General features: G+C 46.1%; 1 protein-coding gene and 1 pseudogene across 10 annotated transcripts in view; one reads left to right on the top strand and one right to left on the bottom strand.

Annotated features, from left to right (window-relative positions):
* Positions 1-18,855, top strand: part of TRAPPC10 (trafficking protein particle complex subunit 10) — a 99,111-nt gene that overhangs the window by 30,674 nt on the left and 49,582 nt on the right. For 6 of the 10 annotated variants that reach the window (XM_077995134.1, XM_028845020.2, XM_077995140.1 and 3 more), the window contains 3 exon segments: positions 9,515-9,711; positions 14,215-14,410; positions 17,939-18,050. In XM_077995134.1, the coding sequence (XP_077851260.1) occupies positions 9,515-9,711; positions 14,215-14,410; positions 17,939-18,050 (505 nt within the window). 10 annotated transcript variants of the gene reach the window in all.
* LOC144339600 (histone H2A.Z-like) lies at positions 3,350-4,179 on the bottom strand (annotated as a pseudogene).

The raw sequence follows: 18,855 nt of genomic DNA, 5'->3' as shown, positions 1-18,855 counted from the left end.
ATGAATTTGACTATTGTGTGACCTAATGAATGATCAGTGTTTTTGGACATTTCATGTGTGTTTGAGAATGTATTTTCTGTTTCCAGATTGTAATGTTAAATGTCCGTAAGACCTATCTTACTGCTTGTGTTGTTTAGGTCATTTATATTTTAAATTTTGTCCATTTGACCTATCTTTAACTGACAGTGGTTTGGTAAAGTCTTCTGTTAGTGTTAAATTTTGTCCATTTGACCTATCTTTAACTGACAGTGGTATGGTAAAGTCTTCTGTTAGTGGTGTGTTTCTGTTTCTCTTGCATCTCCTGTAGTTTCTGTTTTGTATAGGTGGTTGATGTATTATTTGGTGCTTAGGTGTTTAAAACTTACAATTTTTATGGAGTGACATATGTCATTTACAGAATGGCTTCTGGGTAGTGTATCTTGCTTAGGGAAGCCTTGTGTGTCTGAAGAGAACTGATTTTCTGTATTTTCTTTTAATAATTTTGTAATTTATGTCTTATACTGAGACCTGTATAACTTCAAATTACTTGTGTATAGTTAGGAGCTGTGGGGGTTGAGGGTCTAATTTTTCTGTCTGAATGCATAGCAGATTGGCCTAACACCATTTCCTAATAGTGTGTCTTTTCTCCGCTTACTGGGAATGTCACCTTTATTTTACACCCACATCCTGTATGCACAATATTCTAGACACTTCGGTTCTATTGATGATTGTCTATCCTGTGCTAGAATCAGACTTTTAATTATTATGCTTTTTTTTTTTTTTTTTTTTTTTGAGATGGAGTCTTGCCCTGTTCCCAGGCTGGAGTGCAGTGGCTCGATCTTGGCTCACTGCAGCCTTTACCTCCGGGGTTCAAGCGATTCTTCTGCCCCAGTCTCCCGAGTAGCTGGGACTATAGGCGCCCGCCACCACCCCCAGCTAATTTTTATATTATTAGTGGAGACGGCATTTCACCATATTGGCCAGGCTGGTCTCAAACTCCTGACCTCGTGATCCACCCGCCTCGGCATCCCAAAGTGCTGGGATTGTAGGCCCAAGCCACCACTCCAGGCCTATTATACTTTTATAATATGTATCAATATCTTTCTTTTAAAATAAACCTTGTGGCTGTCTACATTTTCCCTTCCACATGTTGAGTGTCCAAATGTATTTTCTGAAGATGGCTGCAGCAGCATACCCATCCCACATGCTCCTCTCTGTGTGACAGTGACTTTCCTCTGTTGAAAGGCTGGGCCTGTGTTTCCTCCAGTTGAATCTGGGTGGGCCTCTGACTGTGGCAGAAGCAACACTGTGATACTCAAGAGGAAGTCATAAAAGAGAACGTGCCTTCTGCTGGATTCTCTCGGGATGCTTATTCTTAGATCCCAGCCGCCATGCTGTGAGGAAACCAAGCAGCCCCCGTGGGAAGGCCACTCGCAGGTGTTCTGCCTGCCCCAGGTGTTCTGCCTGCCCCAGCTGAGTCCCGCTGTGTGTTTTAGCTCCAGCCTCAACATGCCGCTGACACCAGGTGGAGCAGAGACCTTGGTCCCCAGCAAATCCTCTCGAGGTTGTAGGTCCATGAGCAAAAGAAAGCTTTATACCACTACAGCTTGGGGTGGCCTGTTACATAGCAGTAGATAACTGGAATATCAGTCGAAAAAGAGAAGGGTGGTGGCATTTTGATTGGGATTGCCTTGAATAAGTTACTCATTTGAGAATAATTTTAATCATGAGTCTTCTTGAATCAGGGAATGTGGTATGTATGTTTCTCCATTCTTTATGACTTTTTTCTGCCCTTATTTTTCATAAAAGTTTTACATTTTTATTGTTAGCTTTAGCTTTTGTGGCCATTTTGAATGAGACTTTTTTTCCTTAAAATCACATTCTAATAGAGAGCCTTTATTCTAAATCTTGATTATCATCTATTTAAAAAAAGGAGTAAGTTGATAATAGTTAGGATTTTAGATTTAAAAGTAAAACTCTTTGTTATGTTGAGTAGGTGCTTTAGGATTTATAGAGTACATCTGTAACTTACCATAATTCTTCCTTCAAGTAATATTAAATATATTACTTGATGTATAAGAGCTTTGTATCATTGACTTCTGTTTTCTCCCTCCCAGCCTTTGTTATTGTTGTCATACATTTTCTATATGTGTTAAAACCCCATAGTACATTGTTACTGTTTTTGCCTTAAACAGTCAGTTATGCCTTGGAGAGATTAAAATAGAAAAATATCTTTTTTTTTTTTTTTGAGACGGAGTTTCGCTGTGTTGCCCAGGCTGGAGTGCAGTGGTGCCATCTCAGCTCACTGCAATCTCTGCCTCTTGGGTTCAATTGATTCTCCTGCCTCAGCCTCCCAAGTGGCTGGGATTACAGGCATCCGCCACCACGCCCCTCTAATTTTTTGTATTTTTAGTAGAGATGGGGTTTCTGCCACGATGGCCAGGCCGTTCTCGAACTCCTGACCGCAGGCGAGCCGCCCGCCTGGGACTCCCTAAAATGCTGCGATTACAGGTGTGAGCCACTGTGCATATTTACCCACCCAGTTTCCATTTCCATCGCTGTCTCTTCCTTTTCTTTAAAATCTTTTTTTTTTTCTTTTGAGACTGAATCTCATTCTCTTGCCCAGGCTGCAGTGCAATGGCGTGATCTCGGCTCACTGCAAGCTCCGCCTCCTGGGTTCAAGCGATTCTTCTGCCTCAGCCTCCTGAGTAGCTGGGATTATAGGTGCCCACCCCCATGCCCAGCTAATTTTTTTTGTATTTTCAGTAGAGATGGGGTTTAGCCGTGTTGGCCAGGCTGGTCTCAAACTCCTCACCTCGTGATTCACCCAACTCGGCCTCCCAAAGTGCTGAGATTACAGGCGTGAGCCACCACGCCTGGCCAAGATTTTTTTCTTTATATTGGTTTTTAACAGTTTGATTACGGTATGCTTTGGTGTAGATTTCTTTGTATTTCTTGTGCTTGGGGTTTGAGGGTTTATTTATTTATTTTTTCTTTTTTGTGGGGGTGGATATGACCTTTATTGAGCTTATCTGCCAGAGTGGAAATAATGTCTGTACAAAACTAGATGTTTTACTATAACTTCTGCATCACAATTAAAATCCGAGCAGTTTTTTAAAAACAGTCAACTCAGTCAAAACCCACTGCTTCAGAATCAATAGCTTGTTTGAAGCCACAGTAACACTTAAATATGATTAAGACTTGAATGCAGAAATTTGGTTAGTTAGAAAGCTGATTAAACTTCTAACTTTCTCAGATAGAATTGCAGAAAGGTAAAATTGTGTTTTTCACAGAGATACAGTCCACTGGAATCACCAACACTGGACAGCTGGTATTTAGAGTCCTGAGAAACAAGGAATCCAGGCATCCTTTAGACAGTCTGCTGTTGTCCTTTCTTCCCAGTCAGAGATTTGTGGGTGTGTGAGTGACCACCACCAGCAATTGTAGCCTTGACAAGAGAATCCAATTCCTCATCTCCATGAATAGCAATTTGCAAGTGACGAGGGGTAATACACTTTACCTTTAAGTCTGTTTTTTTTTTTTTTTGAGATTGAGTTTCCCTCTTGTTGCCCAGGCTGTAGTGCAGTGCTGCGATCTTGGCTCACTGCAACCTCCGCCTCCCAGGTTCAAGCGATTCTCCTTCTTCAGCCTCCTGAGTAGCTAGGATTATAGGCATGTGCCACCACATCCGGTTAACTTTGTATTTTTAGTAGACACAGGGTTTCTCCATATTGGTCAGGCTGGTCTTGAACTCCCAACCTCAGGTGATCCTCCCGCCTTAGCCTCCCAAAGCGCTGGGATTACAGGCATGAGCCACCGTGCCCAGCCACCTTTAAGTCTTTTGATGCATTTCCTGCCAGTTCAGGCCCCTCTGTGGCGAGGTACTCCAGCATGACGGCATCGTACACAGCGGCAGTCGTGCCCACACGTCCATGACCGGCCATCCTAGATTTCAGGTGTCGATGAATACAGCCCACTGGGAACTGCAAGACGGCTCTGCGAGCGGGAAACCGCCTTTGTCGTGGCCTTTCCGGAGTCCTTCCCTGCCTTGCTGCCAGCCATTTCGAATTCTGCTGAAGCTCAAGCAAGCAAGGCAGAGAAAGGACTGATCAGACCCACGGCAAGATCCCACCACCTACTCCTTCGTCGCACCGTGATTCAGACTGCCTGGGGTTTATAGTTTTGATCTAATTTAGAACATTTTTCTTTTCTTTTTTTTTTTTTTTTGAGATAGGGTGTTACCCTGTCACCCAGGCTGGAGTGCAGTGACTCCATCTTGTCTCACCACAACCTCTGCCTCCTGGGTTCAAGCGATTCTTGTGCCTCATCCTCCCATGTAGCTCAAAGTATAGGTGTGTGCCACCATACCTGGCTAATTTTTGTATTTTTAGTAAAAATGGGGTTTCGCTGTGTTGGCCAGGCTGTTCTCGAACTCCTGGCCTCAAGTGATCCCAAAGTGCTGGGATTACAGGCATGAGCCACTGCATGTGGCCTAATTGGGATTACAGGCATCAGCCACCGCACGTGGCCTGATTTGAACATTTTTCGTCATTGTTTCCTCAGATTGTTTTTCTGTTGCTCCCTCTTCTGGGGATTCTATGTATGTATGTTTGTACGTATGTATATGTATGTGTATAAATGCTACATGAAGTACCATAACTCACTGATAATCCGTTGATATTTTTTAGTAGCCCTTTTTCTTGGTGTTTCATTTGGGTAATTGCTGCTCTGTCTTCATGTTAACCTTTTCTTCTGCAGTGTCTAATCGGCTCTCATTCCACTTAGTATATTTTTCATTTTAGATGTTGAGGTTTTCATCTCTAAAAGTTCCATATGGGTCTTTTTCTTAATTAAGTATCTTCCATGTGTCTGCTTCACGTCAGTCCACTACCTTCTTCAACATATGAAATAACTAAGTGACAGTAGTTACTGTAACTCTTTTAATTGCTTTCTGTGTCATTACTGGGGCTATTTCTATTGATTGATTTTTTCTTTCGAATATAGCTTTATGATATGATAGGTCTGGAGCAGTGATCAGTCCGGGACAAATTATTCCTTACAGCCGAGGCAAGATGGTCTTGAGTTCCTCTGGTTTTCCAGACTGGCCTATGGGGACAGCCCTGTTCCCTGCCCTGTGTGACTGCCAAGCATGGGTGCCTCTGATCGTGTCTGCGGGTTCTGTTCCGGCAATGGGTGGTTCCTGCACGCACTTACTCGTTAGTTCCCTGTGGAATACTCGAGGGCCCTGTGCCGATCTACAGGACTCATTGTGTCCCTCTCCTCTCCCAACACAGTCCTAGGAAGTCTAGCTGTCTTGATCTCCCTGGCCTTGGCTCTGTGTCCTCAGCTCAGGGAGTCTGCCAGCTTCCCCTCTGTAACCCCCTGCCCTCCCCCACTCTGGTCGGCACCCGGGGGGCTTGCTGGGCTTGTTTCCCATCTCCAGGGGTTGAGGGGAGAAATCATTGTCCTTTGTTCCTTGGGGTCCATGGTCTTGAAAACCATTGATTCATGTTTCTTGGTTTTTGGTGTTTTTTTGTTTGTTTGTTTGTTTTTTGAGACAGAATCTTGCTCTATCACCCAGGCTGGAGTGCAGTAGTGAGATCTCAGCTCACGGCAGCCTCCACCTCCTGGGTTCAAGCAATTCTCCTGCCTCAGCCTCCCAAGTAGCTGGGATTACAGGTGCACACTACCATGCCCAGCTAATTTTTGCATTTTTACTAGAGACAGGGTTTCACCATGTTGGCCAAGCTGGTCTCGAACTCCTGATCTCAAGTGATCTCCTGCCTCAGCCTCCCAAAGTGCTGGGATTACAGGCGTGAGCCACCATGCCCACCTTGTTTTTTTTTTTTTTTTTTCCGGTTGGTTCAGGCAGTGGTGTAAATCCAGTCCCTGTCACTTCATCTTGGCTAGAAGCAGTTCACTCATTGATTTCTAGTTTTTGATGGAGTGTAATCTATTACTATCGTATTAATAATTAATATCATTGATGTGCAGATTGTTCTGAATTTGGCTTCTGTACTGATGTACTGAGAATGTACTGATTCTTGGAGTACTCTTTGGGCTCATCCCCTCCTTTTGCTTCATCTCAGGGCTCAGCCCTGGCTCCTTCCAGTGGGAAATTGTATTTAGAAGTCAGGACCTGGAGCTAGGGGAGAGCTTTGCTGGTGAGCTCTCGGCATGGCTAGAGAACACGTGTGTATGCCCACACGTGTACGTGCACACGTTTACATTTGTATTTCGTGGGTAGCTGCTTGTGTATGTACATACATACATGTACACACGTGAGCCCATTCGAGTCCAGCACTGCAAGGGTGATACTGGTTTCCTCCCATCTGTGTTTGTAACTCCCTTTTTCACATGGAGGAGCTGGGTGCTGGTTCTCCTCTGTGTTTCTGATGGGAGTAATCCCTCTGTGAATGACCATCCTTCTGTCACTACTGCTCCACTTCCAGCAGGTGGATGCCCGTTCCCGCACTTGCCTGGCACAGACTTCCTCCTCACCTCACTTGATCTGCAGTACCCTTGTGAGGGCATCCCTGTCTGGGGGATGCCCTTTGTGCCCTGCTTGGCCCCTTGTACCCTTAAACCCTTATTCCCCTGTGCCAGCCCCAGAATCCTTCATCATCTCACTTGGGGCTCACATCTTGTTCTGTACTTCCCTCTTCTGCCACCTGGACGCCCTCCTCACTGCTGAGCTCTGGTACCTGGGGCGGCCTGCTGTGCTTGCCCCCCGTGGCCCTGATGCCCTGCCCCTGGCTGCTGCCTCTGTCGTGGAGCTGGAGCCTTCCCCTCTGGCTTGGCTCTTGGGTCCTGCATGTGTCCCCTGCACTGCTCATGGGTTTTCCTGTAGTGACTTTGTTTTCTTCTTGTTTTTTTTTTTTTGAGATAGAGTCTCGCCCTGTTGCCCAGGCTGGAGTGCAGTGGCATGATCTCACTGCAACCTCTACCTCCCATTTTCAAACAGTTCTCCTGCCTCAGCCTCCTGGGTAGCTGGAACTGTAGGTGCCCGCCACCACGCATGGCTGTTTTTGTATTTTTAGTAGAGACAGGGTTTCACTATTTGGCCATACTTGGACTTTGTTTTCTTTTTTTTTTTTTTTTTTTTTTTTTTGAGACGGAGTCTTGCTCTGTCACCCAGGCTGGAGTGCAGTGGCCGGATCTCAGCTCACTGCAAGCTCCGCCTCCCGGGTTTACGCCATTCTCCTGCCTCAGCCTCCCGAGTAGCTGGGACTACAGGCGCCCGCCACCTCGCCCGGCTAGTTTTTTGTATTTTTTAGTAGAGACGGGGTTTCACCGTGTTAGCCGGGATGGTCTCTCGATCTCCTGACCTCGTGATCCGCCCGTCTCGGCCTCCCAAAGTGCTGGGATTACAGGCTTGAGCCACCGCGCCCGGCCTGACTTTGTTTTCTTTAAAGACCCTTAGCTTCACTGGCTCCACTGGTCCTCTTCAGAGTCACAGAGTTGTTTTTATCGCGTCGTTTTATTTGCTCACTTGGATGAGTGATAGGCTGGATCTTGCCAACCCATTTGCCCCAGAATTATGTGGAACTTCTCTGTACTCTCTCTGTCCTGCCTCGTGCTCTGTGAGCTTTCTTCTGGAGAGTTCCTGCAAATTGACTGAGCAGATCTGCTCTAGTGTCCCCTCGGGATGTGGCAGCCCCTGCCCGGTGTGAACAACCTGGAGCCAGGACTCCTTCTTGGGTGGGGGTGGGGAGGAGTCCAGGTAAAGGGCTCCTGGTGGCCTTGTGAGGGGCAGAGAGTGGATGGCTCACCTGTGACGTGTGGATGGGGGCAGCCGGGTGCTGTGTGTCTCTTCTTGGCAGTCACGGGCTCTGGTCCCTCCTAGCCTTTGGTTTTTCTCCAGGCATGGCGCTTTGGGGCTTCCAGCAGAGCAGTTCACCAGTGCTGTAAAATCTGTGCTTCAAGTCCCAGGAGCTGCCGTGCTATGTAAAATGTGCACTAGATAATTAAGTTACTGTCGGATATTTATTTGCAGAAAATTGAGTTTACCAGATGGTTTTAACCTCAGTTTTCAAAGTAAAAGATCTTTTCAGATTGTACAATATTTGTAATTTAAATCAGGACGTAGCAGGTTTTAAAATCAGGATACAAATGAGAAGTACTGCCTTTTTAACTTTCTATTTAGTTAATTAAACCAAAAGAGAGGCTGGATACAGAATTTAGGATTTAAGATTTTTTTTGGAGATGGAGTCTCTCTTTGTCGCCCAGGCTGCAGTGCAGTGGTGCAATCTCAGCTCACTACAACCTCTGCCTCCCCATTCAAGCAATACCCCTGCCTCAGCCTCCTGAGTAGCTGGGACTACAGGTGCACACTGCCACGCCCTGCTAATCTTCCCATTTTTAGTAGAGACAGGGTTTCACCGTGTTGCCCAGGCTGGTCTTGAACTCCTGAGCTCAGGCAGTCCGCCCACCTTGGCCTCCCAAAGTGCTAGGATTACAGGTGTGAGCCACCGTGCCCAGCCAGGATTTAAGATTTAACTCACTTGTGGATACTCTGATTGGCTTCTCTCTGCGTGTTATTCAAGAGTGACTTGAAAGTCCAGAGGAATTACGGCAGGACAGTGAGGAACTAGCAAAAGAGGAAGAAGTAGCGATTTAGATGGTAGCTGTGAGTTACTGTTTGCAGATATTTTCAGTGCCTAACTTGGAAATGAATTAAGTATCTTGGTTTTAGATTTTCTAAATCTAAATGCAGTTGGACTCTTGTGAGTAGATTTATGGAATAGAAGGGCAAGGAGAAGGGATACCAGGCGAAGTGTTTTCGTGGTTCTTTATGGAAGAGAACCAAGCTGAAGGCCTTGGCATGTATGTGGGAAGGGCCCTTTCTCTGGCAGGCTCGTGCTTGGGCATCTGCTTGAGAAGCAGGATTGATTTCTGGGGTGGCGCGGCTCCCTGCTGCCTGTCGGGGAGTAGAGCAACATTGCGGAAGCTGCGGGTCGCCTTCTGTCTGGGACCTCACAGCTGTAGCTGCTTGCCTCTGACATGGCCTTCGCAGACTTCCGGTTGGGGTGGTTCCTGGGGTACAGAGCTCAGAGGCTGTGTTAGAAGCTGGCGGGAGGCTGGCCTGGGGTTCCCGTGGGCAGTCTGGGCTGTGCCATGACTCTTGCCGTGAGACCAAGGCGTGGCCAGCAGGATGGCAGTCATGTAGTGCTTGGGTCCAGAGCTGGTGGCCACAGTGGACCTGAGTTTTAAAGCCCTAGCTTGCCTAACAGATGGTATTGCTGTGGGCAGCTCACTCACCCCTCTGACTCTCAGTCTCTTCATCTGGATCATTGGGACGCTCACAGCCCTTGGGGTTGTGAGAAGTGGGGATCGTGCGTGGCCGTGTGTGGCACTGAGTCCGACAGAGCTCGCCTGCAGGCTTGCTGGGCCACTGGGCTTTTTATTCCATTTAAGTCCTGAGCCTGTCCCGACGCTTCAAAACATTGCGGCCATTGCAGGCTGTTATGAGGCATATTTTGCTGTATAAAGGGCATTAGTTAACCTGCTTTCACAGTGACTTGTTTGTTTTTAGGATACTGAAGTGTATAAAGCTACAGTGAAAGATGACCTCACCAAGTGGCAGAATGTTCTGAAGGCTCATAGCTCTGTGGACTGGTTAATAGTGATAGTTGAAAATGATGCCAAGAAAAAAAATAAAACCAACATCCTTCCCCGAACCTCTATTGTGGACAAAATAAGAAATGATTTTTGTAATAAACAGAGTGACAGGTAAGTGTATCTTTAATTTTACCTCATTTGGTTAATACTTGACATGATACGGATTGCTGGCTTCCTGGGTAGTAATAACTATTTACTCAGCAATCTCGAGTGAGCGTCCATGGGGTGCTGTCAAGGAGACCTGGTGCCTGTCCTTGTGGAGTTCCTGTTCAGGCAGGCAAAGAACTCTAAGCAGCCATCTCCGAGTGTGCCGCCTGGGAGAGCGGGTCTTGGACCCATGGTCCTGGGAGGCCTCTTGGTGGGTCCTTTCTGAAGACTGACAGCAGTAACTCTTGCAGTTCTTCTCTAGAACAGGGGTCCTTAAAGGTTTTTTTTTTTTGAAATGATGGCACCTGTGTTTCTTTCTTTACCTTAACACCTACTGAGAAGTTCCTAAGAACGTTCCTAAGTTGTAAAATGCTGACCTAACCCCTTCAGAAACTGTGAAAGGGAATCCTGAAACTTTGGCGGTTAATAGATTTTATGGGCTTTCTCCGCCTTGCCCTGCTCTCTCTCCTGGGGTAGGTCGCTCCCTTTCTCTTCAGTGATGCCGTAGCCAGCTGAGCCAGTCAGCATGTTAACTCCTCTGTAATTGATGGTCTTTATCTCATAGTTTACACTAGAACTCACCAGGGCCTGGGGATTCAGCAGCGAACCTGGACCCTGCCCTGGTCCAGCAGGTCGTTATAGCCATGGTCACCATGCTTATGGTGGCAAGGGTTCAGATGGAGGACTCCAGACTACTGCGAGAGCCTACAGCCGGGCACCTGGCCTTCTCTGGGGCCAACGGAGGCTCACTGAGAAAGCAGAGATGGGCTGAGAAATAAAGGATGCGCGGGGGGTATGGACTGAGAAATAAAGGATGCGCGGGGGGTATGGGCTGAGAAATAAAGGATGCACGGGGGTATGGGCTGAGAAATAAAGGATGCGCGGTGCGGGGGGTAAGGGAGGAGGAGCAGGGGCAGGTGGTGCGAGTGCAGCCTGTAGCCCCAAACAGACGGGGCCCCGCACTATTCTGTCATGTGACTCTCCAGGCCTCCGTGGTAGTTCTTCAGCGGGAGGAACTAGGGTGGGTGCCTTTTTCATGTTCCACACAATACTGGATACACAGTAATGTTCAGACTTGCTTTTTTAATGGTTTGAATTAAATAATTAGGTAGTTGAGCTTATGGTTTATCTTAGAGAAGTTTCATTCAATTTGGGCTTACGGAAACTGCTTTGTAACGTGTGTTACTTATAAATTAGTTAATCAAAAGGAATCAGCTTAGCATTTAAGAAGATGCTACGTGATTGAATGTCCGTGCCCTCTATGTGGTTCAAGTACTGACATTTTTTGTTCTGAAAAAGAGAGTAGACAGCTATGAAGCCTGGCAGGAGGAGCAGTGTGTTCTGTAGCCTAACGGGAGTGTGGGTCACGCTGACGGGGAGACCACTGAGGCAGCGCTAGGAATCAAAACCAAGTGCCCTTGGAGGTTTTTCTTAATATCACAAAAGAAATCACATTTATTTGGGATTATATTAAGTAAACATGTTAGTGTTAATGAGGTCTATTAGTCTTACCTTGTGAAATGTTCAAATTGTATAATTTTTCAAAGTACCTATTGATTACTTTTAAGTCTGCGTTTATAATCTTTAATTTCCAATAATATGTTTTTTACTGAGCCTATTTAAAACTAACTTGCTTTTTAATGACTGGTTTTTGTACATTAAATGTAATTTACTAAAATTTTCAACATTTCGTCTTCAGTAGGTTTAAATATACCTTCTACCATTTGGTTTTTATTAATTTGCAAAGCCACTTCTTAACAAATCTATTTTTTTTAAAATGTAAAGAGTTTGGTGAGATTTTCATAAATTTGAATTTAATAGAGTCTGTATTGACAATTGTTTTGTTTTTTTACTTTTTTTTTTGACAATTGTTTTATCACCCAGTATAATTTCTGGCCTTTGAAAATATTGTAACACTTGACCCTTAAGTGGCTTACTGTTTTTTTAACATTAGACTGGTGTTTAATTTTGATTATGCACACTACATGCTCATTGTAGAATTATTAGAAAAAGGTAATGAGCAGAAAGAAAATGCATATTAACTCTTAGCATTTTGGTATGTATCTTCTCAGACTTTTTTTCTTTATGCATGCATAATACGTGTGTGTATTTTAAGTTAATATAACGTTGTGTGTTGTTTATACTTGCTTTTTTCACTCAATATATGGTAAAGATTTTCCACAAACAAATGTATTTCCAGACTCTCGGTGTTAGTGAGTGGATAATATTCCGTAGTATTAATGTGCCATAAGTTATTTATACATTCTGCTGCTGGGCTTAGGTTATTGCTTATTGTTATAAACAGCAATATTGTGAACACCTTTTCTAGCTCAAATGTTGTGAACATCCTTAATTATTTCAGGATACCTTCCTGAAGGAAAATTGCTTGGCAACAGATTTTGCGCATTTTTCGGGCTTTTGCTACGAGGCTGGTAGAGACAAGGGTTGACTTGTGATCAGCAGTGTGACTTGTGATGGCCGTAGCCGTCGTGGTGACTTGCTGAGGCTGCAGCCGGGAGCCCCTTGTTCTACATGTGCCTCCAGCCCCTGCAGTCTGTGTGCCTTGGGGGATTGCGCCTCTCTCCAACTTGGCCCCACCATCCCTGACTTCATTCGTTTGTTTTGGGCTCTCCTTTTCTGAGTTAACAACTTAGGCTTGATGTGAACTTCTGAAGCATAGTTCTTTTTTACTTAAAAAAAATGGATGGTGATGTAGAACAGGATCTACTAGAGACGGGACATATCATGACTGTGTATCTGATTGATCTCTGGAAACGGTTACTGTTTTGGTGGTTGGCACTTGTTTAGTTTCTGTTTCCATTCACCCCTGTAGGTGCACAGGAGAATTCGCGTCGGGTCGGGAATAAATGTGGGTAATTATAATCCTTGAGAATGCCTGAAGGATAAACTACCAAGCTCATAGGTTGCAGCAAGCTCCTACTGTGGATAAATACATGTTAGTCCTCTGGGGGACCTTTGGAGGGAGCGGCTCTGGCCTCTTTGTCTTTGAGGGAGGGAAGTGTGCAGGGGGGTGGGTTCAATGGATTTGTAGCCAGCCACCAAGTTTTAAGTTTTCTTCTTGGTTCTGGTTGTTCACATGGTGGAACATGTAGAGTGTGTGCTGCTTCACTGAGGTATAATTCCATGAATTTAGCCATGCCTCCAAAGGATATGCTGGGGCACGGAGAAAAGGAACTTAGAGTCAGTTCATTTTGCTACTTTTTGGTAATTCAAGTAAAACATTTACTAAGGAGAACTGGTGAAGCTCACAGAATCGATGTTTTAAAATTATTTCTGAGTTCAGATTTATGCATTATCTTCCTAGATTAATTACTATTACCAAGGCTAAAGAAATTTACCATTTCCAGCCTATCAAATACATTGCCTTGTCCAAATCTGTTGGGAACTTTGTATAATTTTGTGTGTTTGACCTTTTTACATCATGGGTTCAGGCTCTTTGTAATTAAACTGTTCTGGCCTATGTATTAAGCCATGTTCTAAGCCTTTATTTGTTAAATTGTTTATTAACCCTCCCCTTGAAGAGCTCACAGGCTAGTGGGAGGGATAGAGGCACAGAGAAGGGGAGTGTTTTCCTGTGAGGCCCGCAGCCTAGCAGCAGTGTGGGCAGAGCAGTTGGGATGGTGATGGGGGGAGGTCGTGAAGATGCCACGCCTGGGTGGAAGGAACGTGCTCATGAAGAGAGGAGAGCGGGAGAAGGTCAGCAGGCTTGAGCTGGGAAGCAGAGGAAGTAAAGTGAGACATCATGGTGCTCGTGTGCCGTGCTGAGAAATCTAAATTTATCTTGTCGATCCCAAGGAACCAAAATGGATTTTGAAGGAGGCAGGGAACTGAGTGAGGCGTGATCACATTATTTTACAGAGAACTCAGAGCTGGGTCTTTGGCTCAGGGCTCATGTAAATCCCTTTCCCCCTTTCCAGTTGATTCTATAGCAAACTCTCCTTTGAATTTCTGTAGAACTTACTGCTCATGTTCATGACCAGTTTATGATGAAGCCTTTTCCTAACCTGGTTTCTTACCGCCTGCCTCATGTTTTTGACTGTTTAAAGAAGGAAGAAGCCAGATGCAGTGGCTCATGCCTATAATCCAGCACTTTGAGAGGCCGAGGCAGGAGGATTGTTTAAGCCCAGGAGTTCGAGACCAACCTGGGCAACATAGCAAGACCTCATCTTTACAAAAAAATATAAAAATTAGCCAGGCATGGTGGTGTGTGCCTGTGATCCCAGCTACTGGGGAGGATCACTGGAGTCCAGGAGGTGGATGTTGCAGTGAGCCAAGATTGTGCCACTGCACTCCAGCCTGGGCCACAGGGCAAAACTCTGTCTCAAAAAAAAAAAAAAAAGAGGGAGAAGGACGGAACGAAATTGCCGCCCAAGACAATGGCAGCTGCTGAGCTGTGGCACTGTGCATGGAGGGTCTTTCCCAGATAGTCTGTTCATGTCTTTGCAGGTGTGTTGTGCTCTCCGACCCCTTGAAGGACTCTTCTCGAACTCAGGAATCCTGGAATGCCTTCCTGACCAAACTCAGGACATTGCTTCTTATGTCTTTTACCAAAAACCTAGGCAAGTTTGAGGATGACATGAGAACCTTGAGGGAGAAGAGGACTGAGCCAGGCTGGAGCTTTTGTGAATATTTCATGGTTCAGGTACTTGACTCATTACAGAATTAGACAGTTCCCTTCTCTCCCTCCCTCCCTTGTTCCCTCCCTCTTTCCTCCTTTCTTTCTAAGTAAGGCACCTCTCGTGGTAATCTCATTGGCAGAGTTTTTAAAAACAAAAAACCTGGAATATCTTTAGGACTAGAAAGTTAGGAAGTGCGTGGAAGCAGATGGGGCATGTATAGGACACGCACTGCCCCGAGGAGCATCCGGGGGTCAAAGCTTGGAGCAGTTTCAGCAACAGAATAAATAAGGATAGAGTCAGGGTTTAACCCATGGAATAAAATTAATATCCTTGAGTCTGTATCGGTAGAAAGAAATCATCGGTTAAATAAATAAATGGCGGAGAAGGGTCAACTCTTCCACACAGAAGAATTCTGCTTAAACGCAGAAGGAAAGAAAAACAGAAAATCACTTTTAAGCCAATGTCCCAGCAAGAACTGTTGAAGGCAGGATTAACGATGGATGTCCAGGGTGGTGGGCAAAGGGCTGAGAAGAGGTGGGCTTGCACAGTCTCACGGTGGCCCCCCAAGATGTCTGTCAGCTACCGAGGGAGCAGTAGCCACTCCACCGTGGGGGAACCAGGTACATACCGCCTGAAGGAAATGATAAGGCTGCTTCCGCCCGTGAGAAGTTGTGTCCATCTCATGAAATCCTTGGTAAGATGTGCCGAGGAATACTTAGCATCTTTTCTCTGTAAAAAATGATCATCTCACGGCAGTCATGGAACATATCAAATGAACCCAAGTAGAGGGACATTAGACAACGTAGCACTCTTCAAGGGTGCCACGGCAGTGAAAGACAGACTGAGAAACTGACAGACTGCAGGAGCTGAAGGAAGCAGCAACTCCAGCCTAGTTGGGGGTCAAGGGTGGGGTCTTGGAGCAGAAACAACTACATCAGTGGAAAAACCACTGAAATTCCAATGAGGGCTATTTAGTTAATAGTATTATACTTAGGTTAATTTTCTGGTTGTGACAGTTATACCACGGTCATGTAAGACGGCAGTGTTCGGGAAGCTGAGTGAGGGCTATATGGAAACTAGATCCTTTTTTTTTTTTTTTCTCAATATTTCTGTAAGTCTAAGTTCAGAATTTAAAATGAGTAAGGAAGGAAATTCTGACACACACTGCAACATGGATGGACCTAGAGGACATGATGCTGAGTGAAATAACACACAAAGACACATAGGGACAGACTGTGCCTGCTTCTGTGAGGTCCTCGAGTGCTCAGGTTCAGAGACAAGGTGGAATGGGGGGTGCCAGGGGCTGGCAGAGGGAGAGTGGGAGTGAGTGTTTAATAGGACAGAGGTTCCCTTTGGGAAGGTGAGAAAGTTTGGGATATTGATTGCACAACGGTGTGAGTGCATTTAACACTACTGAGCTGTACTCGTCTCTCTCTCTCTCTCTTTTTTTTTATGATGGAGTCTTGCTCTGTCACCAAGGGCTGGCGTGTAATAGCGCAATCTCAGCTCACTGCAACCTCCACCTCCCAGGTTTAAGCGATTCTCCTGCCTCAGCCTCCTGAGTAGCTGGGATTCTAGGTCCGCGCCACCATGTCCAGCAAATTTTTGTATTTTTAGTAGAGATGGGGTTTTGCCATATTGCCCAGGCTGGTCTCAAACTCCTGGCCTCAAGTCATCTGCCCGCCTCGGCCTCCCAAACTGCTGGAATTACAAGTGTGAGCCACTGCGCCTGGCCTGAGCTGTACTCTTAAAAATGGTTAAGATGGTCAGTTTTATATTACATACATTTTAATCACAATTTAAAAGAAAAACATTATAGTGTTCAGTCTTTTTTTTTTTTTTTTTTTTTTTTTTTTTTTGAGACGGAGTCTCGCTGTGTCTCCCAGGCTGGAGTGCAGTGGCGCGATCTCGGCTCACTGCAAGCTCCGCCTCCCGGGTTCACGCCATTCTCCCGCCTCAGCCTCCGAGTAGCTGGGACTACAGGCGCCCGCCACCACGCCCGGCTAATTTTTTGTATTTTTAGTAGAGACGGGGTTTCACCGTGTTAGCCAGGATGGTCTTGATCTCCTGACCTCGTGATCCGCCCGTCTCGGCCTCCCAAAGTGCTGGGATTACAGGCTTGAGCCACCGCGCCCGGCCTAGTTTTCAGTCTTGAAAATACTTCACAAAGAAAATGAAGTTCAGTGTAACTTCGCAGTTTCTCTTGCAAAACACAGCCCACCACTGTTTTCAGGGGAAACAGGATACAAAGGAGCGCCCTCAGTTCTCACCTAGTGAGTGGGACCTGGGTGGGCCTGTTGGGGTCTGGGAATAATGTCCACAAATACGTGGGGTGGAACTGGATTCCCAAGACCTGACCATGTGGGGAGGTTTATGTGCGTGCACATTCTTCTGGTCTTTACTTTTTAATGTACAGTAATGGAGATCGGAAAGCAATCACCTGTCGCCGTCTCTTTTCATTTTCTGATTCGATAAAGGTTACCGAGCACGAACAGGGCCAGGCCCTCCTTGATGCTGGGACGCCGTCACTTTACAGTTCTTGTGAGCTTGTGTGACAATGGAGGAGACACAGGAAAGGAAATGACGCAGATGCTAGGGCGAGAGAGAGACACGAGGCAGAGATGGTGTGGGGCTCTGCGCAGGGGCAGGAGGAGGAAGGGCCTCACTGGGCTGGGGACTTAGCCAGAGCTGAAGGAGGTTGGAGAGCAAGCCATGTGGATGTTTAGAGGAAGAGAAAGTGTTCCAGGCCACGGAATGGGACAGTGCACAGGCCCCGAGGCAGCTCCCTGCCATGCACATGTGAGCAGCAGTGAGGAGGCCTTGGTGGTGGAGCTGAGGCCAAAGGGGTGGTGCTGGGGGACATAGATTTTGCAGGGCTTGGAGATGCCTTGGAAGGACTTAGGAGTCTGTTGAATGTGATGAGCAGTCGCTGACTGAAATGGGGAAGACGGTAGGTGGAGCACTTTGTGGGAAAGGTTTGGGGTTCAGGTTTCCATGTGTAAGCTTGAGCTGTCTGTTAGGTGTCCATGCAAGCGTGCTGTGCTTGCCATTGGAGCCAGAGTCAGGTCTGAGCTGGAGTCCTAAATGTGTGTGGTTTTGCTGTGTAGATAGGCTCAATCTCGGAGAGGGAATAGTGAGTGTAGACAGGGGAGTCCAAGGGCTGAGCCCTGGGGCCTCCAGCAGAGATCCTGGGGGAACTAGAGGAACCAGCCGTCTGACCAGAGGGAGCCAGAGTGAGGGATGAGGGGAGCAGGTGGCTGGGTCCTGGACAGCAGGAAACATCCCAAGGACAAGGGGTGGCCGGTTATATCCGGTGCTGCCAATAGGTCAGGGAGGGTTCAGGAGTGACCTTGGCCTCTTCTAGCTTCTCGTGCGTGTGTGAGTGTTGACGCGTGTGGTCCTCAGGACACTGGTTTTTACTCAGCGGAGTGTAGGCGTTGTTCATAGTGCTGCATGCCTTTCTCTGTTGTAATTTTTAATGGCTACATACTGTTTTTTCAATGTGTTGATTTATGTTTTTGTTTTTTTAAAAACGTATCTTGGGCGAATAGGAGGAGCTTGCCTTTGTTTTCGAGATGCTGCAGCAGTTTGAGGATGCCCTGGTGCAGTACGACGAGCTGGACGCCCTCTTCTCTCAGTATGTGGTCAACTTCGGGGCCGGGGGTGAGTAGTGGCACTTCAGTAACGCATGCTTTTCTTAGTGTGGCTTTCTCCACTTGCAGATGGTCTTGAAGCAGCCATTTATTTACCTCATGAGTATGCATGTTTTGCTGTTGTCTTTATACGCATTGTATCAGATATATTCTCATGATTCCTAGAGGAAATGAAATGAGAATTAAGAATTAGTCATTTTCACTTTTAGAAGAATCTTAAGTAACAGAAGTAATAAAAACAAACAAACTGTTTTCCAAGTATAAAATGTCCTTTCCACAACTCAGTGGCCTGCTGGTGGTGCTTCGATGCTGTCCCTCGTTAGAGTCAGAGTGGACGTCCCTTTCCCTTCCATCCGGGGGTTGTCTTTGGAATGCTCGCGTGCTCGTTGCTGTGAGCCTATGTAACACCCTTGGGTGTTCATCTTTCTTTTGCACTTTTAAGCAGTATCTTAAGCTCTTTTACAATTAAAGAATTAGCACAGTGAAACCATACACAAAAACATTGGTTACTGTCCTCAGTGTTTTTCGCTGATGCTTATTTTGATGAAAGTGATATCATGTTACGTAGCTGTTTCTCTGTCGCTCCTTTTTCTTACTCACAGCCCGTCGTGAGCGTCTCTCCAGATTAACAGGTGGGGTTTGGAGTCTCCAGGTTAACAGGTGGGGTTTGGAGTCTCCAGGTTAACAGGTGGGGTTTGGAGCTGTGTTTTTAGAGTTGGTATATTCTTGGCTCGATTCTACTCCCTGGTGTTGGACATTGGGTTCTTTCCTGTTTCTTGCCACCACAAGCAGGGCTGTCGTGGGCATCTTTGCCA

Source organism: Macaca mulatta, chromosome 3 (assembly GCF_049350105.2).
Source record: "Macaca mulatta isolate MMU2019108-1 chromosome 3, T2T-MMU8v2.0, whole genome shotgun sequence".
Taxonomy (NCBI): domain Eukaryota; kingdom Metazoa; phylum Chordata; class Mammalia; order Primates; family Cercopithecidae; genus Macaca; species Macaca mulatta.
The sequence above is the reverse complement of the archived record's forward strand: the minus strand, read 5'-3'. Positions and strand labels throughout refer to the sequence as shown.